The 26,899-nt window shown below is 36.8% G+C and overlaps 2 protein-coding genes across 8 annotated transcripts in view; both read left to right on the top strand.

Moving 5' to 3' along the window:
- Positions 1–314: 314 nt before the first annotated feature.
- On the top strand, positions 315–4,267 carry LOC105274686 (SCAN domain-containing protein). Of its 2 annotated transcripts, none has more exons than XM_020030246.2 (3): positions 315–467; positions 984–1,081; positions 1,435–4,267. In XM_020030246.2, the coding sequence occupies exon 3, from the start codon at positions 1,710–1,712 to the stop codon at positions 4,071–4,073; it is 2,364 nt and encodes a 787-aa protein (XP_019885805.1). In that variant the 5' UTR covers positions 315–467; positions 984–1,081; positions 1,435–1,709; the 3' UTR covers positions 4,074–4,267. The 2 variants fall into 2 exon arrangements, with proteins under 2 accessions (XP_019885805.1, XP_019885803.1); XM_020030244.2 differs by having other exon boundaries at positions 316–467; positions 1,431–4,267.
- Positions 4,268–12,161: 7,894 nt separating this feature from the next.
- Positions 12,162–26,899, top strand: part of LOC105274726 (octopamine receptor Oamb) — a 101,191-nt gene continuing 86,453 nt past the window's right edge. For 5 of the 6 annotated variants that reach the window (XM_026971426.1, XM_026971429.1, XM_026971427.1 and 2 more), the window contains exon 1: positions 12,162–13,456. The gene's annotated coding sequence lies outside the window, so the exon portion shown is untranslated. The remainder of the gene's footprint in view (positions 13,457–26,899) is intronic. The other variant, XM_026971428.1, reaches the window with a different exon arrangement.

Genomic DNA, 26,899 nt, shown 5'->3' on the forward strand with positions numbered 1-26,899 from the left:
AAATATGATATTTAATTATGTATTATCATAGAGAATTCAACCCATCATCTATAGAGTGTGAAATTCATTTAAGATTGTATTTTTTTAATTTTTTCGTGCTTAAATTCCGCGCTAACAAAGTTGCAGAACTAATGCATCAATTAGTTACTCCGGTTTGCAGCAATCCTGAAACGAAGCAGTATCCTCGCACTCGCCCCAGGTAGTATTACCTGGGTACGGCTCAAGGTATGTTAAGTTAAAATTTTCAAATTTTCAGTCGTGTGCGCTCAGCGCTTCGCCGAGTGGTTCGTACGCAATTCTCGCTCGTGTGCGTCATCCCCTCCTCTGGCATCTACGAGTGCTAACTTGGTGCCGCCAAGACTACCTTGAGTTTTGTACTATCCTGTTCTTGTACTACTCTTGATTTTGTCGTTGTATTTTTTTGTGCAATATTGTGCAATCTTATAATAAAAAAAAACAGACGTGCAGTAAGTATGCAAGAACAAATGTATTTTTATTTTTATGTAAACCGAGAAAGACAGAATGAGTAAGCAAAATTATTCTTTACTGGAGCAACTTTAAGGTTATACACATGTTAAGCGGAGAGCACAGACTTTCGTATAATGTGCAATGATTATTAGACTGATTATATAGGATTACCCTTATAGAAATTTAATACTGGCTGCGATAAATTAGTGATAAATTGCTCAATAGTTTGATTACTCGTACGAGTATTCAGCAGCAGTAATTTATCACTAATTTATCACAGCCAGTAATAAATGTTTATAGAGATAATATATTCTATAAGGCATAAGGTATAATGCATAAGAAAATAGAGGCCTTTATTTCTATCATCAATAGATTGAAAGGACTCTAATTCATTAATATTTAGCACTTGAAATACGTTAACCAACGTTTATTGTCAAATTACATTGATAATTTGTTTTTATCTTTATCTTAGCTAATACTTTTAAAAAACTAGAAAAACTATTTTTATTTTACAGAAACAGCTCGACTAAATACACTATACAGTCAAACTACGGATGCTGAATGGAGCAGACTTCATTTCTAAATACTGACTCGTCCAAGTTGACTTGTTTATGTAAGCGAAACATCTATTTCTAAACGGAATAACGGAAATTCTTTAGTTTGATTTAAAGTGTATTATTATGTTATAACTTAAGATGTATCTTGTACAAATATTGATTTCTTTCCTTTTCTCAAATTGTGGGAAACGTATTCAAACGGAGAACTAGTTCCATATTCTTGAAGATACTAACTTGTATAAAGAATATGCATACTTTATATTAAGTAAAATACGTATATTTACACATATTTTGTATTTAACGCCGATATTATAATTAGTAATAATTATATTTTATTATATATTTTATTAAATATTATATCATAATATTAGTAATAAAATGTGTTTTAATTACAATGTGTTTCAGAAAGTGTGCGTTAAATTATATTCAGTAATAATACGAGCAAGTTTTTTCCATTATTGCACATGCTTCACGCTGCTATAATATGGCTACAACAAGACAGCGCAATGTTGCTAATGGTGGACACTTTCATGTTACTATAACAATTGCATCAATGTTGCAACTACATTGCGCAATCGATCTGTAAGAGACATTTCTGCAATCTTTCGGTGCTGTGTAAGAACTTAGTGGACGGTGAAAAATTAACATCCTGTATTCCTCGTATTTTTTCGATATTTATTCGACATGTGTGAAAACGTGAGAAAAAAAACCAAGCACAATTTTTTGGAAGCTTGGCTCCGTGATGATCGATACAAATTCTGGATATGTAAAGTTCCATCCGATGACACTCTTTTTCATTGCATTGTGTGCAATAAAAATTTTTCATGCGGTTCATCACACGTTTCTAGACATGCGGATTCTGCGTGTCACAAAAAGAACAGCCAAAAGGATATATTCTCATGCAATGATGATGATGATGATGAAATGTCAAAAGTCAAAGCACCGCGTAGAAAAATGTTTCAACCACAATGGTTGGAAATCGATGAATTTAAATCGTGGTTACGTAAAGTGCCACATGATGATACTCTCTGTTTCTGTTCGATTTGTGATAAAACTATTTCTGTTGGCTTGTCACACATCTATCGACACGCAGAATCCAAAACGCATATAAAAAAATCTGCAATGAGTGGCGTTGAAGTGAACAAATCAAACGAAGAACATTGCAATATGCAAAGTGAGGAATCGATTTTGTCGTTTATTGAGGAAAGAAAATCTGCGGAAATACGATTTGCCACATTAATAGCCGAAAAAGATATCCCTTATCAAACGGCAAAAGACATTCTCTGCTTATTTAAAGAAATAGGAAAAAATCCTAATGTATTAAAACATATGAGCATAGGTAAAACAAAATGTAAAAACATTATTTCTAACATCTTGTGTCCAGTTGAAACGGAGCGCGTAGTAAATAATATTCAACATACAAAATATTCAATTTATATTAATGAAACGTCTGATGATACAAATAAAAAATGGATGATACTTCTCGTCCGCTATGTCGATTTGGATACGCTAGATATTCGTACACAACTAGTTAAAGTAACAGATCTCGATGCAGATTGTAGCGTAGAAAAAGTATTTCTTGCATTTAAAAATGAAATGGAAAACTTGAATATTCCATTCGCAAATATTGTTGCCCTATCATGCAATGATGCACCCGTAACGACAGGAAAGCATGTATCTTTAAGAAAAAAATTAGAGAAAACATATAAGCATTTACAAATACTTACATGCCCATGCTATTCTACCGCGTTGGTTACACATGCTGCATGCGCAACAATACCCGCATTTTGCGAAGAAGTGTTTAAAAAAATCAGTGCATTTATTAAGAAGAGTAGTCCAAAACGTTCCGCGGTTTTTCAAGAATTTACAGAATGCTTCCAACAATCAAACCATAAAATTTTAAAATTAACTGAGACAAGATGGCTTTCTCGACAGTCTTGCATTTCAAGACTTTTACAGTATTGGGATACTATAAAACATTTTCTCACTGAAACGTTAATAAATGAAAAGTCGACATCTGGAGAATATCTGTTATCCATTATGCAAAATGTAGATACAAAAGCATATTTTCTTTTTTTAAATTATATTTTAAATTTTTTTAATACATTTAATGCTTATTTTCAAGTTGAAGAAACACGAATTCATTTATTGCAACAGAAATCATTTAATTTGCTGGTTGACATATCCCAACATTTTTTAAAACCAGAAATTTTACGACTTTTGCCAAATGTTACATTTCATTTAGAGGATAATCAAAGGCCACTTGAGATTTTTCGATTAGAGGAAAATCATAGGCTTGATAATATTTCTTTAGGAGAGGAATGCGAAGAATATCTTTCTCATTTAATAAAAACAGGTCATATAGATGTAGTTACTACTATTCGAGATAATTGTTTACAATTTTATATAATTACTGCTGAGGAAATTTTAAAAAGATTACCGATTACAAATAAATTTTTATGTAAATTAAAAGTTTTTAAGCCACAAACATCATTATTTGATGAAGATAGAAAAACATCATTTAATGATGTGAGTTTCATTGCTGAAACTCTTGGCGACTTCGACAAACCTGGTTTAAAGGAAGAATGGTTTCAGTTATCTAAAGATTTTACGAAAAAAGATAAACAAAGGCTGTCAAAAATGCAATTTGATGAAATGTGGAAAAATATATTATTACATCAAAAATCGACAAACGTTTTTAAGTATCCAAATTTAACATGTCTCTTAAATGCTGTAAGGTCACTGCCAAATTCAAATGCGGATGCAGAAAAAGTATTTTCATATCTTACTGATTTAAAACACAAAGAAAGAAACAAACTTTCATCAGCCTCCATTAATGCTATGTGCGTAGTAAAATCAGCATTACGGACGAGAAAAGAAACAGCATTAAGTATAAAAATAGATGAGAAACACTTCTCTCTAATGTCATCAGAAAAATTATATAGTACCTTTAATAAAAAGTCCAAAAGTAGTTTGTATTCTGCAGATAATAATAATATTGATAATCCTGACATTGCTGGTCCTTCCATTTGTCATGACATGCAATAATAATGTCTAACAGAAAGTAAATTATGTTTTTATGGTTTATAGACATTATTATTCACAAAGGTTGTTCTATTATCTTATCAAATGTATAAAGGGTTAGGTATTTAAAAAACAAACATCGTATTGACAAACAATAAGTGTGCAAAAGATATGTAATATATAATTTTATTTTATATATAATAAATTTTTATATTTTACATGCGAGTGATTCTCGTTTCCTTCCCTTCCTGATCCAAAAGTGTCCTTTTTATATAAGCATACATTTACGTATTAAATATAATCATATCATATTAAATATTATCATATAGTAATTTATAATAGAATATGTGCAAAATAGCTCTACTTTCTTATTTTGAAAATCTAGACAGAGAATCATCTCCTATATTTGCAAAATTCCTACGTAGCACATGTAATTCCTGTGATGAAAGGCGAAATCTTGCTTTGTAGTATCGTCTACCGAACTGACCACAGGATGTTTCACCGCTGACGGCGACCGAATTCACCTCCTTTGCGAACGCAAACTGTGTAAGAGCGAGGGGTTCGTTTGTCGAACAAATACGACTCGTCAGCGTCATGTTATCAAAGAACCAAAGCGTAATCCTCTGTCCTCGATAATTTTCAGCGAATCCTTTTACGCGCTAACGCCACCCTCCATGAAACGAGTGTACGATTTGTATAATCGTTAATATGAATACATCGTATCTTTCGATAATCTCTAACGTTAATTCTAGATTACGGATAAACGCATTAAACCACCGTGAAAACCATGATCAATTACGATAATAGGCTGCGATAATAGATTGCCTAATGGTTTGCCTGGCGCAAATTAGATTTTTAAAATTAAATTTTTGAGAACATAAAAGGAAACGTAAGAGATTGTACGAAAACAAACAGTGTTGTAAAAGAAATTTAGTCGAAATATAAAATTTCCTATGAAATGCATTTATTTTCAGAAAGTAGTCGATGCGAGAGCCAACCATGTTTCATGATTCAGATTCTAACTGTCAATGTTATTCGAGTACATTTGTATTTAAAGGTAACGCCAATCTCAAGTGGGAATGTTATATGGTAATATTGGGTAACTTTAATATCTGCCATGCCCGTCCTCGGCAGCGATATTGCATGCTATTACGTGTTTACGTAATATGCTATCGTCTTCGTTGCAGCGTACAGATGAGTGCCACACGCGCGAGCGTAGATTTATGAAATTCAACAGCACAATTTTGTGTTACTAGCGCGCTGTTTAATTACAACTGTTAATTAATAGAGCAGCTATTCATTTCCTACTGACTGAGTTCTTGCCCGCAACAGCGAGAATGAATGAACCATAAAACTAGTATCATTGAGTATTTCCATTGTAAGTTTTATTTTTCGTATTTTATTTTATCTTTACACTTTTCATATATCATTTTATTAAGTAACGGAACAAGTCATTAATATGAGATTAATTTAATTTGTCTTTTCTTTGCATTTAATTTTCTTTTTTCGCTTTCTTTCTCTTTCTCTTTTCGGAATTTAGAAATTTAGGATGAATTTATCATTTGAAGAGTTTATTATATTTTTTCGTTATTCTTTAGCAGACAGAACATTTTTGTTATTTAAGCAGTTTTCTTGTGTTGTAGTAGGAACAATAAAAACGCGAGAGATAAATTAAAATGTTTAATTTGACGTGAGATAGACGAATAAATCGAATTCTCTTACTTCGAATTGATTTTCGTGGAAAAGAAGTGCTTTCACTAGAAAAATGAGAGTCTTCAATCGTTTATCAACATATTGCACGGAAAAAGGATCGTTGCACTGCTGTGGTTTCATTAACGGGACAAATGAGTTACTTTGTGCGCGAAAGGGATTATTTCTTATGTAAAGCGACATTTAAGTTATTGGATGTTAAGTGCTCTTTACGTACATTATTCTTTCAAAGAAGAAATAGGTGTTTTTAAGTGTACGATGAAAAATATCGAATACAGACATGTTAAACGTGAATACAATATCAGTCAGGTGAAAAGTGAAAATAGACCACGTTAATCGGCATGAGTGGCCATTACGGTTGGTCGCAGAATTCTCATTCGCGACGCGACATTTCCCGTGATAAACGCGAAGAAACGAATACAGGAAGGAAATAAAAAAAAGAAGAACAAATCGGTGCTTTCGTTATGCTTTCCGCAATCTGGGGGCTCGGATCGTTCATCAGAATTCGATACGGTCGTCGTGGCGGTAAGACCGACGAGCGTAAAAGCGAAAAACTCAACGAAATGGAAACGCGCGTTTGTACAACTGTCGTCGCAAAGCGTCGCGACATCGGTCGTAACGTAATTTCGTGCGGAATCAGAAATACGAGAGAAATCGTCGAGCGGCCGGTGTTAAGCAAGCGGTTCGTTCACGTCAAGCCAATGACAGTCGAATTCACGCTGGAATGGTCGAAATAATTTTAACTGTTCTAAGTGGCGAAAAATTTTCAATATTCTCTAGAAATTTCGTTTAAATATTTCAATTATGAAGCATTTTCCAAAATCAAACGTTTGAATGTTGTGAATTAAAGCGTTTGAATTTAATTGTGGTGAAGAAAAGGTCTTCATACAAAAGCTTTAGAATTGTTATTATTATTGTACTTTTAATAGTAGAAAAAAAAATCAAAAGATAATGCATGCCGAGAGAAAATGTAAATTTGTTGTTTGCAGAAAGAAGAATTTATGATCAGAATAATGATGATTATTGTTTTATTATATTCTCAATTGTTAGCGTCAATAAAGTTTTATAATGAGATATGAAGTTTAAATATAAGATATATATGAATTTTAAATATACAATATATAATTCTGTATTGAGAATTTTTAATGATGTTTCTACAATTAAGATTTAAATAAATATTATTTCATTTTAATTTATCGTTTATAATATTTTATTTTTTTCAGTTTTCAACCATTTTTGATACGTATGACATTTATACATGATATACTATTTGCTGATTGATACAAATTGTGGTTTTAGTAATGAAACAAAAAGTATAACAAAATAAATTCTGGATAAATAAATCGGGGAAATAAAATTTCAGTTAATTAGAAAATAATATTTTTTACGATTGGAATTACAGTGATATATTGATATATATCTTCAACACTTAGTTTTACATTCGTAGTATAGTTATCAGTTTCACAATTTCAAGAACTGCGATTTAAAAAATTGCTCTTCTTGTTCACACGGGTGATGTAGACTAGCACGAATATATCGTATGCAATCTTTTGTTTAAAATCGAACAATGTGCGCAAACTGCGAAAACTTTGTATGTACGTCGAAAGCATTTCCATCGTGAAAATCGGTAAAAACCGATATACCTTTATACACATCTATATGTGCAACTCTTGTGTCTCGCAGTGTTTCAAGCCGGAATGGGCTCATTGTTCCTTAATAGTGATAGAAATGGAATGAATGTTTGAAACAATGATAACAGCTAATAGCATACTTTAATTATGAAACTTACATTCGTGAAATGAGAGCTATTCATTATGAATTACTTTTTCTCTTAATTCTGAATTTCTTTCGTAATAATTAAATAGCTTTAATATATAAAATATTCTATTTTTTAAAAATCAAGTTATATATCAAGATATACTTAGTATAACAATAAATTTAGAATTACGCGAGAATGATGAAATAAAACAAAAGATGTAAAGATGCAATTTTATTTATTTTTAATTCAATTTTAAAAGAGGAAAATATTTTATAGAAGAAAGAATAAAAGACAATTTTCAAAGTAGCAATATTTCTGTTGAATTTTGTTTGATCGCTCAGAATTAATAGTGATCCATGATACGCTGACGTCATGGTAGCGGACGCGTGTTGCCAGTAGTGTAAACAAAAAGCCAATTTCCTGATACGCCCGATTTTTAAATCGATCCCACTTTACGCGCATCGAAAAACATGCCGTTTTCAATAGCATTCGACCTGTGACCTATAACGCGAGAGCGATATCTACCTGCCCTGGACACGTACAGGTTCTATTGCGGTTTGTTTGAAGCGAGTCACTGTAAGCCGAAATAATGGTGCTGTGAGATCATCGTCAATCAGAGGAGCACTTGGATACCTTGCGTTTTAGGATAATCCTGCTTTGTAAACTATAGTGATTAATTTCGCCGTGATACTTGCTACTAGACACGTACATATAACTTTGGTCGACTGCAAAAGTAACATGTTGAAAGGCATTGTTTGATACAAATTTATGATGTCTCAGTACCATATCAGTCGCGACAGAGCGTGGACGGTCCATGTATCTGTAATGTTGAGAATAAATATTTCCAAGTTGCAAAATTTAATTAATTTAATATACTTTCATTTTAATTATGTTATTTTATTAAAACTATACACGCGAGGTACATTAACTCAAGTAAATGTGAATTGAGGATTATTTGAGATACGAAGGCACTGGTAATAATTAACGATTGTAGAAAGCCCATTAATTAATTAGGTCAAAATGTCAATGTTCATTATTAAGTTGTGCAATTATTACATTGACTTATCATATATTTTTAATAATCCATAAGAACAGTAAATAATGAGAGACCTGCAATTATAATATTTGCTATTTACTCCTTATTATATTATTATATTATATTATTATATTATTACATTATTATCCTATTCTAAAAAAGGCGTGTTAACTTCGTGAAGTTCTTTTTTATCGAATATTGAGGCCTCTTTTCCGCGACGCTGATTGGTTCTCTCGCTTGGCTCGAACTTCGTGTGACTTGAACTTCGTGTTGCGAATGTCAGAATGTCATAGTGACTGTCAGTGCGGTTATATTAATTTATTATTTCTTAGGAACGTGAAAACGGCAGCTGTCAATTCTGTCAAATTTGTATTGATGAAACATGATGAAATAAATAACACCTTTAACGCCTTTTTTAGAATAGGGCTACGGGCTAGAACTTTTTCATTTCCGAGTTTACGGTATTTTCAATAGCAGAGAACTAGGCAATATAAAAAATAATGATATCATCAACTCAGAACTCCTCTGAGAAGAAAAAAATTTTAAACTCGAGAACTTTTTCATTTCTGAATTTACGGTATTTTCAATAGCAGAGAACTCTAGGCAATATGCCAATTAATAATATAAACATCTCAGAACTCCTCGGAAAAAGAAAAAATTTTTTAATAAATAATAGATGAATATTATTATTCGAAAACATTATTAACATTGAAAAATAAAATAGCGCGCGCCTGTGTTGTACTAGTATTATATATTATTCGTTAACTTTCGTGCTCTTGATAATTATTTAATTGTTAATTAATTTGATAATTATTTAATTATTTGTATAACATCAATAATACAACATTGTGTTTAAAAATTCAAAGTAGTATTAGTTAAGTTTCGAGAACCTTATTGCTTCTGAAAGCATAGTGATTTCTTGATATAATTTATGTGTTATTACTCTAGAATACATTACTACCTGATATACACAATATCGTTTTTACACAGATCGATTGTAAGATTTGCATGAAATTTCAAGAAAGTATTTTCTGATAAATTTGGAAGCGATTTTTTGTTAACGATAATTTTGTTAGACGTCACACTTTTACGTAACTTAGATTTACAAGGTGAAACATCTTGCTAACTAGGTAACTGCACGTAAACTTCAACTTAAATTTTTCTTAAAGTTTGCGAAATTTTAAAGGCTAGCAAAGAACAACATTTAATCATTTATTTGCAGTCTTGAAATTTTATTGGCATTTTTTGTATTCTTGTAATTGCAAGATGCAAATATATATACATAGCGGATGTATCACGACTGAGTAACATCTTCTTTACTGTAACCTTGCACTCCTATTTCCACGTTCTCCTTTTGATTTGCAATGCAAACATCGCTTTTTATCTCTCTCCCTCTCTTCCTTCCTTTCTTTTCTATCTGTGCTATACTTTACACCTGAATAGAGCAAAGATGGTATATCCACATCTGCATATATCGTATACATGCGTGTATACATGTATTTGCTAGTTGTAAATCGATGATGTAGAAAAGAGAGAGCAAATGGAGGGAAGAATGGGAGGGTCAGTATCGTGCAAATAGAAGCAGCATTACTCAACGAGCCTTTCAAACAAGATGCAACACAGAGAGCACGAAGTTAGAGCAGCACAGCTATGTGCGACGAGATAGCAAATGCGGAGTATCTTGCGCGCGCGGGCTCGTTTAATGATGTTAAATCGGTGGAACGTCGGCGTCGCTGCGACAAAAAGGCAGCTCGTCTCGACAAACAACGGATAATGTTTCACGAAGAGCTTTCCGATGTCTCCGTCTCGCTTGTAACTTTATCGTTAGCGAAGACCGAGTAGCTCAATCGCTCGATCGAGCGGCGCATGCATAACGTGCATAACGTAACGTAAGGTCAGGCTCGCAACATTCGCCATTGAGTTCCGTCGCTCGATGAATGGATCGCGATTGAATCTCCAACAGTAAATTTTCAGCAATAAGCTCGCTCTTTTTCCGATTCTCTCGCCCTTGCTTCGTGATGATTTCGTAATGCAGCTAACTTGCAGCTGCAATAAAATTTCTTGTGCCTCCTTCGCCACGCGTGTCCTACTCTTTCTTCTCCAATCCATTCGTTGTGCATTTTTTTAAAAATGCGACATTTCTCTCTTTTGGCGTAGTTTCTGACAGTATCAAATTTTACGATTCCATCCTATTATTTCTATAAATAGATATGTTTAAAATACAAAAAAAAGATGTCTCGTTTAAGATAAAATATTAATTACATTCCAACTAAATAGAGGAAAGTCCCCGATTATGAGATACCATATCGATTTTGCCGAATGTAAGGAAATCTATAGGCAGAATTTAAAAATGTAATACGTTCTCTTGAAGAGAATTTAATAAGCTTTAGGTTGGTGAAATGAAAAATCTAATTTAAATATTATTTTTTCTGAAAATTAAAAAAATTTGAAAAAAGAGCTTTACGCAAGATCGCGAAAGTGTGCTCCTAATATAAGATACCTTGAGAAATCGGTGTTAAAAGTGCAAAATACATCAGTATTGCAAGTAAAAAAACTTTATTAGATATTTTTATAAAAATACTGCTGCCACAGCCTTCGCCAAATCTTCACGATTCCACTGTCGACGCTTCCTCGTTTCTCTAACCTCCATAGTCAGATTCTATAAAAATTAAATACACAAAAATTCGTAATATAAATTCGTATTAACTTTTCTTTACCCTTAACGTAGTATTTTCTTTCTTTTTATTACACTATATACTCTTCATATTCGAGCAATAATTATCTCATATTAAGAGTACCCTGAATATCTCATTATACGAGCCACACGCCCAGCGGTTCCGCGATCATGAAATCTAACCTCTACAATTAAGCAATTCAACAAATCGCGTATTTTCCTGTTACTACGATTCTACTCTATCATTGCATACTGAATTTATTGCCAACCATTTCTTTATTATGTAATAAACAAGGTTTAAAGACTTACCTTAAGTTCCTTTGACATGTTCACAATTTCACAAACCTTTTGTTGCAAAAGCTAAACGCAAAAACGAACAATGAATTTTTCACTAAATACATTTTACACCAAGAGTAATAAGTTTATGGTGGAATTAACAGATGGTGCTCACTAGTTTAGCAGAAACTCCATTATCTCATATTAGGAGCATATCTCATAATAGGGGATTCTCCTCTATACATACATACTGCAATTTTATTACAGTTTTAATTTTTCTTCCCTGAATTGAATATTTTAGAAAGAACGCCTGTCTGTCTGTCTGTCTCTCTTTCTCCATAATATCTTTTTTAAAAATACATACCGCAAAGTTTGTTAAATAATTCATCTATGCCTCATATTAAGTACTGTGTTATATCAAATGGCGCTTGGCAGACGCCAAGGGAGAGTGGGAAAGGTCAGTTAATCCGTCAAATATATCGAGCGACCACCCTTCCCCTCGCCACCCACGACACGCGGCACAACACGACTCTATCATAGTAACACACAGGCGGTTTATTACCGTAGCGAAGCGAAAGGTTCATTGACAGTAATTCCGTCAATGGGAATGCACGAGATATAGAATATGACCTATCCCGCCGTCGATAAAACCCCTTGACAGTGGCGGCCGATGGCAGTTCGACGCCGTCCGCCGTTGCGAGCGGATATATCGTCGCCGCTATCGTCCGTTCGTCGTCTTCCGTTCGTTGCCGCGAAGATGAACAACTGAATCGCGAGCGCGCAATCGCCGCGAATGTAAATCTTCCGGGCGACCGTTTTGCATCGATACCGCTTCTCCCGATGACAATGATGACAATATAATGATGATGATGGAAATAATGATGATGACAATGACGATGCTGATCGGCATTAATAATAATAATGGCTAACAAAGGAAGGATAAAAAAAAAGTAGGTAAAAAACATGCAAATTTCGACGTTCGATTAATTTAATTTCACGGATGATTCGCGGAGATTTGCGGCGATTCTCGTTCCGGAACGCGCACTCGCGTGTGATCTCTGCGACGACCCCTGCGTAAACGTACTTTTAAATACCTGCTTTTTGTCGCATTGCTAATTAACGCCTTCCTTAAGCGACGTCGCGCGATCTAGATCGACGGTAAACCGCGAGATCGTACACGTGACAGTCGCTTCCTATCCTTCAAACGATCGCGGTCCCCGGCGTTGAGAGCCAGTGAAAAGCAAAAGCTCGGAAGCACCGGGCGCTATCAAGGCGCGATTTACGCTCGCCGTTACGCTATGTTGCTATCCATTTTCCGACACGTGCACGCTTATCGCTTCTTTGCGAGCGATAACCCAAGGGCTGGCTTTTAACCGCCTTGCGTAGTCGCGCTGGATGTACGCGATAAACGCGCCGGTCCTTTATCTCGAGTGCATTAACGTACTTCAACGTAACGCATTACTCGCGGCGTCTGCGGCGCTGGCGTCGGCGCGACCGAAAGATATCGATCGATACGTGCAGCGATCTCGATTCTCGACGCGGTCGCGCTCGTTCCGGCACGGAGGATCGATCGGATCGGATTTCCGCCGCGGTACGCGCCCGGGGATGCTGTAACTCGAGCCGCGCGGTAATTCCGAAGAGTGCCGGGTTACGCCGCGAGTGCGTCGAGTGACGCGACGAAATTGCGCGCCAAGTGCGCGACGTGTCGGCGATATTGCCGTAATCTTCGGCGAGACCTCACCGAAGGTGCCGACCGGGAAGGTGAACATAAGACGCTCGTCTACCGAAACGACGTCCCGTGAAGGAATCAATTTAGCGCTGTTGAACGACGGCTGCATTTATCGCCGGCGATTGGGGGACCAGTCGAGAGAAGGGCTGCACTAATTAACTGCGATCTCGGTCCGGTCGCCTCGCGAAGACTGCAAGCCGCCGAGGCCTCGCTGCCTAGAGAGGTAAGTTTGAATTTCCATTAGCTTCATTACAGCGCGCCCTCAAATAATATGCGCCTGCATCTGAGAGGAAAACGGTGTAACGGGAAATCGCTTTCCCGAGGGTGGACGGAATGGAAGGGTTGGCCCAGTTAATCGAGAAAAGGGACGTACTCCCCTTCGCGGTCGCCGTCAGCGTTGTCTCTCTTTGTGTTTCTCCGCTTCTCTCTCCCTCTCCGCCTCTTTCTCCCCTCTTTTTGTGGCTATCTGTCTTATTTAATTGGTTCATTTTCTGTAAACGCGAGCGTCTCGATTACGCTCGTCTTTTATCGACCGCTTAAGGGTATACTCTTCTTGTCTCTGTTGGAATCATGCTTTGGAGTGAGCGCGTTTAAACCCAGTAAATGCAAAACGTTGAGTAATTATTAAGAGCCCGCTCAGACGGTTGATTGGCCTCTTTATTGGCGGCGTAATCGAATGAATTACGCGGCTGTCGGTAGGCTACCGTTTACGGCAGTACGACGTGATATTGATTTCCGGAACTTTGACGGCGCGCAACTTAACTCGATAGTTTCTCTAACGAAATTACTCGTTGAGAAATCTCACGGCGGGCTACAAAGGCACCCGATGAATGCCGCAATAATCAGCGTTACATTAACGAGATTAACATTTTTCTCACACACGTACTCGATACATATGAATTATTCTCGCGACGTGCGCGGAAGATGGAAAATGTTACGTTAGAAAAGCCATCTCCGGTGGACGTTTCCGGTAATGGCGCTATTTTCCCTCAAACGAAACAAAAGAACTAAGAAAGGAGCAACAACAAACGGCGTCGTCTGCGCTGGACATCCACTCGGACTTCGAATTACCGGCGTACGTTCTTCACGGGAGAACACGTTATCATCCTGCATTTTCCAGAAGTCGCCGCCACCGTTTCTTTTACAGCCGCTAATAAACGCGTTAACTTACGGGCCGGTAAGTTGAAACGGCCTGGCGTGCGTCACGGTATCTTCGGCCTGAAATAATACTATTTGCGGTCAACCGAATTTAACTCGGAGCACACACGGCACGGGGTAGAAGCGCGCTCTTATCTTGGCGCGATGACTGCGTCTTTTTCTTATCTATCTTGAACAAACGGAAGGATATTTGATCCGGATGAAAGGCATCGCGCGCCGGACTGCTTGAAGATCGGTTCCGTGTGCGAAGTTGTTCCTTGCGAAGCCGAAATTGCGCGAAAGTCCATTGTCCCTGCCGATTTCTGTGCGCGTACATATTGGGTCGTCCGGAAAGTTCGTGCCGATTTTTAATAGATGGCGTTAGAACATGTCTGAATATATCAATGTTATTGAAAACATACGATTTATATACATATACTTAAAGGTGACATTTCAACGCATCTTTAGGAAAAAAGTTGTTTCAGATAAATTGATTCGTGTCAATTTTGTACTCTTTTGAAGATGGAAGAAAACAAAGAACATTTTAGACACTTGATGCTTTTCTATTACCGGAAAGGCAAAAATGCCTCACAAGCAACAAATTCGATATGTTCTGTTTACGGAGAAGGCGCTTTAGCTGAAAGAACCGTACGTAAGTGGTTCGCTAAGTTTAGAGCTCGTGATTTTAACCTTAAAGACCAAGAACGCTCGGGCAGACCCTCTACTACTGATGATGACAAATCAAGACACTGATCGAGAATAACCCGCGCTACACGACACGTAAATTAGCAGAGATACTGAAAATATTTAAAACCACTGTCCACGATCATGTAGTGAAGCTTGGTTACGTAAGTCGCTATGATGTATGGGTTCCGCATAATTTGGCCGAAAAAATTTTATGGATCGAATTTCCATCTGCGACTCGCTGTACAAGCGCAACGAAAACGTACCATTTTTGAAGCAATTAGTGACGGGTGACGAAAAATGGATCATTTACAAACAATGTAGAACGAAAAAGATCCTGGGGTAAGCGAAATGAACCAGCATTAACCACTCCGAAAGCCGGCCTTCATCCAAAAAAAGTCATGCTCTGTGTCTGGTGGGATTGGAAAGGAATCCCATATTATGAGCTCCTACCACACAACCAAACGATAAATGCAGATAAGTACTGCTCGCAACTGGACGAATTAAAGACAGCGATTCAGGAAAAACGTCCAGAATTAGCTGATAGGAAGGGCGTCGTGTTCCATCAGGACAATGCCAGACCTCATGTTTCTTTGACTACCCGACAAAAATTGTTGGAGTTTGGCTGGGATGTGCTACCTCACCCACCGTATTCACCAGACATTGCACCTTCAGACTTTCACTTATTTAGGTCTTTGCAAAATTCTCTTAGCGGCAAGAACTTCAACTCTTTGATCGACATAAAAAACCACCTTGAGGAGTTTTTCGCCGAGAAACCTAAGAAGTTCTGGGAGAATGGAATCTTCCAGTTGCGTGAAAGATGGACAAAGGTTGTGAAACAAAACGGTGCATACATAAGTCAATAAATATTTATCGACATAAAAAAATGTTGCCTTTGAATTTTCCTTCAAAATCGGCACGAACTTTCCGGACGACCCAATACAATGCCGGCCAATTTAATGATAGGGATCTGAAAACACGACGGATGCTGCCCGCAACTCCGCTCCGCATGCTATTGTCGCGGGGAAACAATGAACGACATTCGCGAGCTGGCTCCACTTTCGTTCCCACTTACACGTCGGCAGCCTGTATCTTCCTTTCTGGACGCGCTTGTCTCGCCCGCGCTATCTAAGAGATCGCTCGCCTGGAAACCGCCGAGCTTTCCGAGCTCACTCACTCGCGACAACACGATGAGATTTAATGAACGGGATAACCCGCGCGAGAATCTCGTTGAACGCCATCATTGACCAGCTTGGCGGAGATGTTTCTAAACATCATTTTAGAAAAAATATATAAAATTCGGATTTTCTGACGGAAAATTCAAGAGCTCCAATATTTTACCTCAATAATTCGTGAAACGTACCGCATGATGCAAAAGAAATTATTCTATCGCGTGAAAAATATATTATTGTAAAAAATCATGAAAGATAGTTTAATATATCGAAGCGATTGATGTCCGAGCGTTTGTCTGCAATTATTAAATATTTTCTTAAATATTTCTCAACAAGTCGTGCTTGTATTTATTATCCAGTCTTATTTCTCGATACCTTATAACTAAACATTCAAAAGCAATATTTTTTCACAATGCATGATAGAATTGCTGGCCATCAGTAAGTTGGTATTAAAAGGAGCGGCGGCTGGAAGAAAGGTTGTGAACGGCGAAGAAACCACAAAGCGTCTTTAACGAAAAGACCTATCGTATCGTTCGTCTGCGGCTTACTTAGTAGACCTCGCAAAGCTCGGTGATATTATTAAATCGATCGCGGATATAATATCACTTGTCCATCTTTTCTATTTCGCGCTTTTATACTAAATAGCGCTTCTTCGGTGAGGTTCTTCCGTTCGTATAAATTATACTGAAAAGTATAAAAGTGCATTTCACTACATTTCTTTTCTATATTAACCAATAGAAATTTTGTCACAACGCTAAAACGAGCACGTATATGTCTATTAATCCGGAAAGATATTTTTAGAAACCTCTCTCATGTTGTAAAATATTCGTCACTTTCCATTGATAAGCTTAAAGATTTATTAATTTTTGTAAGCGCACAAATAAACCTCGCAATATTATTTCTCTCTCTGATATTTCAAGTGTCGCGATCTTGATTTCAGTAATATCTAATTAAAGCGTACTTGAAGTGAGTTTACGAGGATACGTTCAATTACGAGGATGCATTCAAGAGTAGGATGTCCAAATAGGAACGAGCGAGAAGAGTGTCCGACTTGTTTGTTGACTCATAAACCGGAATAGCTCTTGTCAATATAGTTAGCTCGGTATAAGTTGCTAACATAAATCAAATGCTCGACGGACCGTAGTTTGATATGATTGAACGTGCTATTTGCGATTTACTAACAAGTTTGGGTACACAAATTTTTAATTACAGCGATCGTGTTTATTTAACAAATTGCAAACGTTTTTATCGAACGATCTCTGTTTTGCATTCTGCAAAACGGTAATAAATAGTTCGTCATCGTCAAGGGTACGATCCGTTCAGTAAGCAACAATGTTGCGTCAATCACGATTTTCGACACACGACTTGCATAATTTTCTAGCGCTATTAATGCATCGAGCGATCAACCGTTGCGATATTATCGATCATCCCTCTCTGCCAATGATATATTATACATATTGTTGCAAGAATGGGATTGCAACATTGTGATTACGCGATAAAGTGCGGGAGAGTAGAGTCAAGTTAAGCGCGAAAACGCGTTCCCGATAGATTATCCACGATACTCGCTGGCGATGCATTTTGCCCGTTTTGCGAAAAGAAGCACGCGCGAGACTTTACTCGATAAATCATGTTACGACAGTAGCGAGCTCGAAGCTGCTTTATTGCATGCGAATATCCCGGGACTGTGCGTGGTTGTCGCGAATGACAGATGTGGCGTGTCAATGATTTTTATCATTGCTCGTGCGACTGATAATTTACATGTACGTGTAAGAAAGGATTTCGAGATACGACGGAGATGTGTAATATGTAATACTACGCATTGGACGTTTGACATTTCGTGCAATTCGTGTTAAAATTTGGGCATGGTGTGCGAGAGGATTGTTGCTCACAATAGAATCTTATTCTCCGTTTAATTCTGAGCGATCACTGTTTCAATGGAGCTTTAGAAATTCCCAATTGTTTGAGACATTTCGTACGAATAGCAAAACTGACAGGAAAGAATGGAAACTAATCGAATTCCTGTCGAGATTGACATCACGTTGAATGTAGGATTGCAAACAATGCGGACAAGTTCGCGGCATCCTATATATCCTCGCTATTGTGATCGTTAATTGCGCTTAAAAACTACATCCGCGAGTTTCATTAGGTCTAACGTCAACACGTATAAACCGTGATGTAGCACATTTTGCTATTTTGCTGAAATGATTGCGAGAAGAGATTTTATTTTTTTAAATATGTTGCTAACAATTGATAATATATACTTTTTTATTATTGTATGAACGATATTTGCACCTACTAAATTTTATTCGTAAGAACGTAAAATGAAATTTTACTGGTGGAAAACTGGTATAATCGATACTATTCGCTACACCGTGTCTCGTGGTTTTTAATCATCTGATGCAGTCATTTGCTCCGCGGTAGGATAAACGTGAGTGTAATTACTGCAACGTAGCAACAAGTCAAATTACACTGGCGCGGTTTCCTTTAAGCCAGCTTCCATTTACTCGAGAAACAGTTTTTTTCGAAAACAGCTTTGGATTCACTTCGTGATTTTTTTCCTCGTGAAAATTCGCACATTTCAAGGAATTCAGTCTATTCTGTTTAATCTAACGAAACCGTTTTATCCATTTGAAACATTGCAGCGCAAAAACAAATGCTACCTTCCATTTGTTCGCAAAAATTGATGAGAGAGATCGTCGTGAACGCGATACATTTCCTCGCAAGAAATTGCTCCAGCGCGGAGAATTCGTATCGATTAAGGGAAACAAACGTTACGTAAACGATAGATGCCATAATTTGGCCGAATTCAATGGACACGTCAGCCAATTCACTAGATAACTAGCGTGGTCCAACCAAGTGGAACGTGCTGATATACAGCAGCAACGTGTTTTTTGTAGGGAGGCCAGGAGGTATTGATTTACCTGGTCAGTCGTGTTACGAGATAAGCCCGTTTACGTATCGCTTACTATACAATTCTTAAATAGGCACGACAGAAATAGACATCGACCAACGAGCGCTTTGTATTTGACTTGTCGGGGTAATGTGATTAGAATCACGTCGGAAATAGCATTTAGTCGATTGTGCAGTTCCATCGTGCGGCCTAATCTCGTTAAAACGAAAGCCCATTTAATTACGGGAACGTATTTAAGGATTTAATCTTTTTATCTACATTGCTAACAACTAACAATGCATTTCTTGTTATCTGAAGAAGACGAGCTTTCTTAAGTTGTACGTATATGTATGTGGCACATTTATTTATGATTTTGTTTCTAACGAAATTAATGTTTTCGTATCTTCGTTTATGTATAGGTACATTTATATTGAAATTTATGTATAAAAAAATACGAGATTATTAGATTGACATGAAAGACTAAACTTTGTTCATATTTTCTTTATTGAATCGAACATATCTGTAAATAATAACATGCCTTCTCCATCAAAGCGTAACAATACGCGATATACGTAATTATATATTGGGTCATTAAGTATGAAACTTTACAAATGTAAAAGCGCCATCTTTAACATTTGTTATCTCAAATTTGGCGCCAGACGTCAGTATCAGGTTAGGTTAGTGTGATAGATGTATGTTCGCTCTTCAAATGTCATATTTGTTTGTTCAAATATCTTCATTAGTTTTATTAGTGGATTCTTTTTTATAGAACTATGGAAAAGTCCAAAATTCGTGTGATTTATGAATATGAGTTCCACCGTGGAACCACAGTGTCGGAGACAGCTCGTAATATCAACGCTGTATTTGGTGAAGGTTCAACTACTAAAGCAACGGTGGGCAATTGGTTCAAAAACTTCAGAGATGGAGATTTCAGCCTCGCTAATGAGCCACGTGGAAGACCAAAGACGAAGGTGGATAATGATCACTTGAGAGCCGTAGTAGAGTCCGATCCATCTCAAAGTACACGTGAATTGGCATCGATATTCAATGTTTCCATACCCACCATATTGGTTCATTTAGCTGCAATTGGTAAGATAAAGAAGTTGGACAAATGGGTCCCGCACGAATTGACCGATGCGCAGCAGGCGCAACGTCTAGAGGCTTCACTTTCTTTGCTTTCCCGTCACAAAAATGAATCTTTTTTTAATCGAATTGTGACCTACGATGAAAAGTGGATACTCTACGACAATCGTAAACGCTCACATCAGTGGTTGAACGCTGATGAACCACCGAGACATCACGCGAAACCCAACATTACACAGAAGAAGCTTATGGTGACTGTTTGGTGGTCCAGGTCAGGTGTTATCTACTACAACTTTATGAAACCTGGTACATCGATAACGGCTGAAGTATATTGCAAGCAACTGGACGAAATGATGCAACAACTTGCTATTAAACAACCGAAATTGGTCAACCGGTCAATGCCAATCCTGTTGCATGATAATGCTCGACCGCACACTGCACGACTGACCGTGGCAAAGCTACAGGAGTTGGAATTGGAAACTCTCCGTCGTCCACCATATTCACCAGATCTATCACCTACCGACTATCACTTCTTCTGGAATTTGGACAACTTCTTGGTGGGAAAATTCTTCAATTCTCAACAGGCAGTCGAAACAGCCTTCCGCGACTTCATCGATTCCCGTACTCCTGGCTTCTATAGTAGAGGCATAGACCAACTACCACTAAAATGGCAGACGTGTGTAGATAACATGGGCGCATACTTCGATTGAAAATAAATCATGTCCATGTGCCAAAAAATGCAAAAGTTTATGTTCTATTTGTAAAGCTTCATACTTAATGACCCAATACATGTGCGGTTGAAAGTAAACCGTAAATAAAGCCGTTTCGCGAAAGCTTGGAAGTTAATTAAATTTAGAGGTAACCTCGTTCGCATTAATTATTGGTGTGGAAAGAACCTTTTGAGGGCGACACACGTCGCTCAGACTTGGTGCATACCCTCGGCGGTCAAAATTCGATAGCCTCGTGGCATGGCGCACATCGTACCATGAAATTTATATAAAATTGAGTCACTGCAGCAAGTTATCGTTAATTAATTACATAATGCTGTTCTTCGTGTCGAAATATATTGTTAGATTGCACAGGCGAACGCGAGAGTAACACTCTACTCTTGACACGAAAATTACCAACTTTGTTACGTAATAATTATATAGGCAATAATAATAATTATATAGGAATAATAAGAGAAAATTTTTGTTTCACAATTTATCGTGATGTAATCCAATTAAGGAAAAATGCGAATACACTCGCATTATTTACCGCTAATAAAACAACTTTGCTGTTTGCAGTTGCAAATTATGTTTCTTCGTTTTTTTTATTATACAGCAACCAAAGTTGATTATAACTTTATGAAAGTCATAGGATCATTAAATCTTATACGAGCAAATTAGCTCCCTTTAAGCCAGGCAAGGGACAGCTGTTGTCATTAGACTCTTTTAACATCGAGTGACTTACGTGATCTCGTTACAGAATTAACGTAATAAACTAGGACGCAGCTTAACAATGGTAACGAACAAAGTTAGCAACCAAAGTAACAAATCATTTGGTTCGGTTTTAAAGTTTTCTGAGCGAATGATCTGAAATCTGCCTGCGAGTACTTTTGCCGTTAAAGCTTGTTTTCCGTTTTTCCCCGAGACTACGTGTGTACTACTGTCTTGTTCGGGGATGTGTTGTACAAGAACGTGTGCTAGAGCCACCCTACACTGAGTTTTATTTCCTCTTCTCGCCGCTCTTTCTCGCCAGTTTCAACATCCAGCCAAGCTCCGCGCATTACACGTCGCATCTATTTTTCCGCGGACTTGGAAACACCAAGAATACGTGGCACATGCTAATCTTCAAGCAACCGCTTTATCTCACTATCTTTATTCTACCTTCCCAGTTCTGTATTATTCTCGTTTATACTAAAGTTCACACTGAACAAAAGCTCGCGAATGAAGCTTATGAAGCTTAATGCAAATGTGATGGTGTCTCCTAATGTTCTAAATGAAGATCTTTTTTAAAAGCTAAAGTCCACATTTCTGTCGTCAAAAATGAAACCGTCTCTTAAGAGTTTAATATAAAAATTGATAATTTTGTGACTCACATCAATTATTACTACAGTATATTTTCAGCTTACATCTAGAACTTTGGATTAGAAATTTGGACCTGTGAAGAAAAATCGAATTCTTTCTTTTTATTATTTACTATTAAATAAACTATTAAATTGAATTCTTTTTAGATAAAATAATTTTGAATTTGATATTTTAACAAAGGAAAGATATTTTAGGATATTTTCTACATATTTACGTAAAATAAATTTAAAAGAGAAATTGTATGTACGCGCGCGCGTGTGTGTATATGTGGTGTGTGACATATGTCATTCAAAATTCTTCAAAGGTAAACTACTTTAATAAGAAACTAACATATAGATCGTGCAATCGTCATTTTATTTATTTATCTGTAAATTGTACATTGTACATTGTTGATCTGTATATTGTAGAAAGAGGAAATTTATAGAGTAGTCGAGAGAGCACCTCTACGCGAGTAATCGATTTTCTTTCATCGCTGGGACGAAATCAGGAATCGTTCTTGTTCGGCGAGGGTTGCGCGGGTACGGATGACGGATTTAATTGGATTTAATCTCGATTTAAGCATCTGCCTCGAGCAGAACACGCCAACGTTCGATCCAACAATAGTTCGCTTTTGGCGTCATGTATGTTCACGTGCCAGTCATTTTCAGTCAACGGTGACATCCGGTAAAAAGAATCTGTCTTCAGGAGGCTCGAAGACAATTTTAAATACATTTTTAACAGCTATTTCAATAATTATCTTGGAATTGTGAGAAAAGAGTATTGCGATATCAGATAATTGCTTTACCAATTTACTTTTCTTTCTGAAGAATATGAAAGTAATATCTAAGATGTAATACGAATATAAAACGAACAAGAGATCTTATCATCTTTTTTTAATAAATAGATATGCTTTCGAGAACAAGCAACTTATAATAGTATTTATAATATATATTTTATAACAAATTAGAGATAAACTTCTTTAAATGTTTAAAGCAATATGTTAGTATAAAAACGAAATAATCAAACTGATAGTTATTCTTGCTTCTTAATTTAACAATAATTAAATTATTTAGACCAATAATTTGTTGACTAATTGATTTTTTCTGTCCGACTAAATTTAATCAATTAAAGTATGTATATAAGCGTTTAATAAGTTGGATGGAAGTCAACGGTCTACTAAATTATGAAGCCAATATCGAAGAGATATTGTGTCGGATCTGCCATGAATAATTCAGCTCGCATTTGTCATAGGACGCAATTTAACTTGGAACAACGCGTTTGAAATTTCATGATATTCCGTCGAAAGTGCAATGCGTGACGTTATAAACGAATCCATTGCAGCTACAACGATTTGGCCATCGTTAAATTTAATTCCTCGGGATCGTTAAGAACAGCAGCAGGCGTTTACGCTCACTCTAACGTTTCCTTCATTTTGCGGCCACGCGGTTACGCTCGGCCACGCCTGAAATTCGAAACTTTTCGCTCTCACGTCGGAAAAATGAAATTCTTACGGAGAGATAAGTTCTCTCGCAAATTGTCGGGAACAAAAGTTTAAAGGTCTCGATTTGTCTTCGAATGTGAGAGAATATTTTCCCGGTTAAATTAGTTCATGGAACATTAATTGAGTATGCCATTGCCATTCACGGACGTTTACTGTAGGGACTATGTTTTAATACATAATGTCTCCTGTTCGTGACTTTGTGAACTTTGTAAAGAGGACCATTTAATTTTAATTTTTCAGTTAATCGTTTTGTCTGTTTTTTGTACAATTCCTTGTTTTTTAACGTAGCTTCTAACGCGATCTTCTAATCCAAATTGGCATCTAGTTTTCTACTATTCCATTTAGTTCCTTAGATAGTCCAAATGAATAATGACTCAGATAATCTGATTTTGTCAATGTGATAATGAGATACGCTACTTGATTGCTTCATATGCAGTACGTTACACGTTCATTGCACAAAAGCTCGGTGGAACTTGCCAGAAACTTAAAGATGAATAAATTTGTAACGAAATAGCGATCTCCAAGATTGCGAAAGAAATGCCATCGAGCGCATCAGTGATGTCCTATGATTGCAATCAGTAGCAAACTCGACCTCACGAATCGCGTGATATCATGGCATAAGTATCGCGTTGCCGAATAAAGCAGAAACTGCCAAGATACATGTATATATTAGGCCGAACGTGACTCGCGAAGAATACCGAACATATTCGTCGGAGCTTGCTCGAGCGTGCGGAAATGGTTGCAAAGCAAGAATTTCCGTGCACAGATAAGATGCCGCGTGGTATCCGAGCGTCATCTCAAAAGGCACTTTTAAGTTTTGACGAAAAGCGAGACGCGGAATAGCCTCAAAACGTTTACAGTCCTCCCTCATCGCCGATGATATTACGGTATTAAAAAATTGCAGCACAAACAAAATTAACGTTGTATTAAATATCGGGTTGGCCAAAAAGTAATTGCGTTTTTTTCCAATAGATGGACATACATGTCTTGAAATGTAACTAACTTCATTCTAAACCGCAAATTCATTATGTAGCTTAACAACTCACAGTTCAAGCTTGTTTTAGAAAAAGAAAGTACACGATTTCGTTAACAATTGTTTCTTTGCCGTCGATTTCAAAATGGAAAATCAAAAAGAACATTTTCGTCATATTTTGTTTTATTACTTCCGAAAAGGGAAAAACGCTGTGCAAGCTCATAAAAAGTTATCTGATGTATATGGCGAAGGTGCTTTAAAACTGCGGCAGTGTCAAAATTGGTTTACTAAATTTCGATCTGGAGATTTTAATGTGAAAGATGCACCACGCTCAGGAAGGCCAATCGAAATTGATGATGACAAAATAAAGGCACTGATCGATTCCAATCGGCGTTTAACGACACGAAAGATTGCTGAGAACCTTAACGTATCGAAATCGAGTGTTGAAAACCATTTAAAACGACTTGGATACATTAGTAAGCTCGATATTTGGGTACGACATGAGCTCAAAGAAATTCATCTCACTAAGCGTATTGACATCTGCGATTCTCTTTTGAAACGTGAGGAAAATGATCGATTTTTGAAACGTATGATAACAGGCGACGAAAAATGGATCGTCTACAACAACGTCAAACGAAAAAGATGGTGGAGCAAGCGTGATGAACCTGCTCAAAGCACTTGAAAAGCAGATATTCACCAAAGAAAGATTATGCTGTCAGTCTGGTGGGACTTTAAAGGTATTGTGTATTTTGAGCTGCTTGCAAGGAATCAAACCATTAATTCAGACGTATACTGTCGTCAACTGGATAAATTAAATGATGCCATCAAACAGAAACGTCGAGAATTGATGAATCGCAAAGGTGTTGCGTTTCACCATGATAACGCTAGACCACGTACAAGTTTGGTCACTCGTCAAAAATTGTTGCAGCTTGGATGGGACGTGTTACCACATCCATCATATTCGCCAGACCTGGCACCATCAGATTATCATTCGTTTCGTTCTTTGCAAAACGCCTTGAATGATAAAACCTTTACTGCCGATGAGGATATCAAATCGTTGTTGGAATTGTTTTTTGCTGAAAAAGATAAGAACTTTTTTGAGCGCGGAATCATGAAGTTGCCTGAAAAATGGCAAAAGGTAATCAAACAAAATGGACAATATATTGTTTAATAAAGTTTTTGTTTCCCATGAAATATTCGCCTTTTATTTATATAAAAAAAACGCAATTACTTTTTGGCCAACCCAATAATACAATGATTTAATTCTGACTTAATAAGCGATATTACTTTTGTAATTCAGCATGATCAGTTAGACAAAGGCAATATTAATTAATTAATTAAGGTAAAAGTATAATAGCGATTAAATGAGTACTTATGAATAATAATCACAAAAGTAGAGTGGTTAGAAAAATAAGTAATCGCGAATAAGTAGCGCGAATTTTCTTTCTTGGTCGTTTGTTGCGTGTATATTGATGAATACACTATAGAATGGGCGATATATTACACAGAGATAGCGTGCTCTAATCGATTCGTCGTCTATATATATAAAGAAATAGAAATTAATAGCTACTCTTTTACTGATTCTTTTGCCGAGTTACGAGATACATATAAACCGCACTAAACTATTTATAATACGTATTATTTATAATACGTATCTGTGAACGTTTGCAAATAAAAATAGATATATATTTTCTTTTATGTCTTCGTAAATACATATCTGCGATCGCTTTGAACTAAAAATCAAGTTTTAACGAAATAAGCAAACGAGGAGTAGATACGCACACATCAGAGATTTAATGAATCTGTACGATAGATTGAGAATAAAATCAGCGAGCGTCAAGTGCCTGCCTAGGACTTAAATAGTTTAGGCTGAACTCACATCGTTCAAAGCGCCCGCAAAGTGCTCGTAAGTGCAAAATAAAATGAAGTTACGTTTCGAAACTGGTTCGTGTCGTCGGGCACGTTCGCGGTGAGTGCGTGCGGTGCGGTGCAAATCTATTTCGTCGGCAGGTGCCGAAGGGCGGCTGAAGGGAGGTGTTTTTAAACGCACGCGAGGACCGTAATATCGCGACCATGGAATCAACCACTCAATTCAGCCTCGTAGTCTCCCGTTAATGGCGACTGTACCTGTATCCGGTGACACGATCGGCGTTGTTGACGGCCGAGTTCGGCGTTTAT

The sequence above is a fragment of the Ooceraea biroi genome, chromosome 7, assembly GCF_003672135.1.
Source record: "Ooceraea biroi isolate clonal line C1 chromosome 7, Obir_v5.4, whole genome shotgun sequence".
Taxonomy (NCBI): Eukaryota; Metazoa; Arthropoda; class Insecta; order Hymenoptera; family Formicidae; genus Ooceraea; species Ooceraea biroi.

Bases quoted from the DNA above. Each gene is read 5' to 3' on its own strand.
- LOC105274686 (XM_020030246.2), top strand. From the start codon at position 1,710: ATGTGTGAAAACGTGAGAAAAAAAACCAAGCACAATTTTTTGGAAGCT.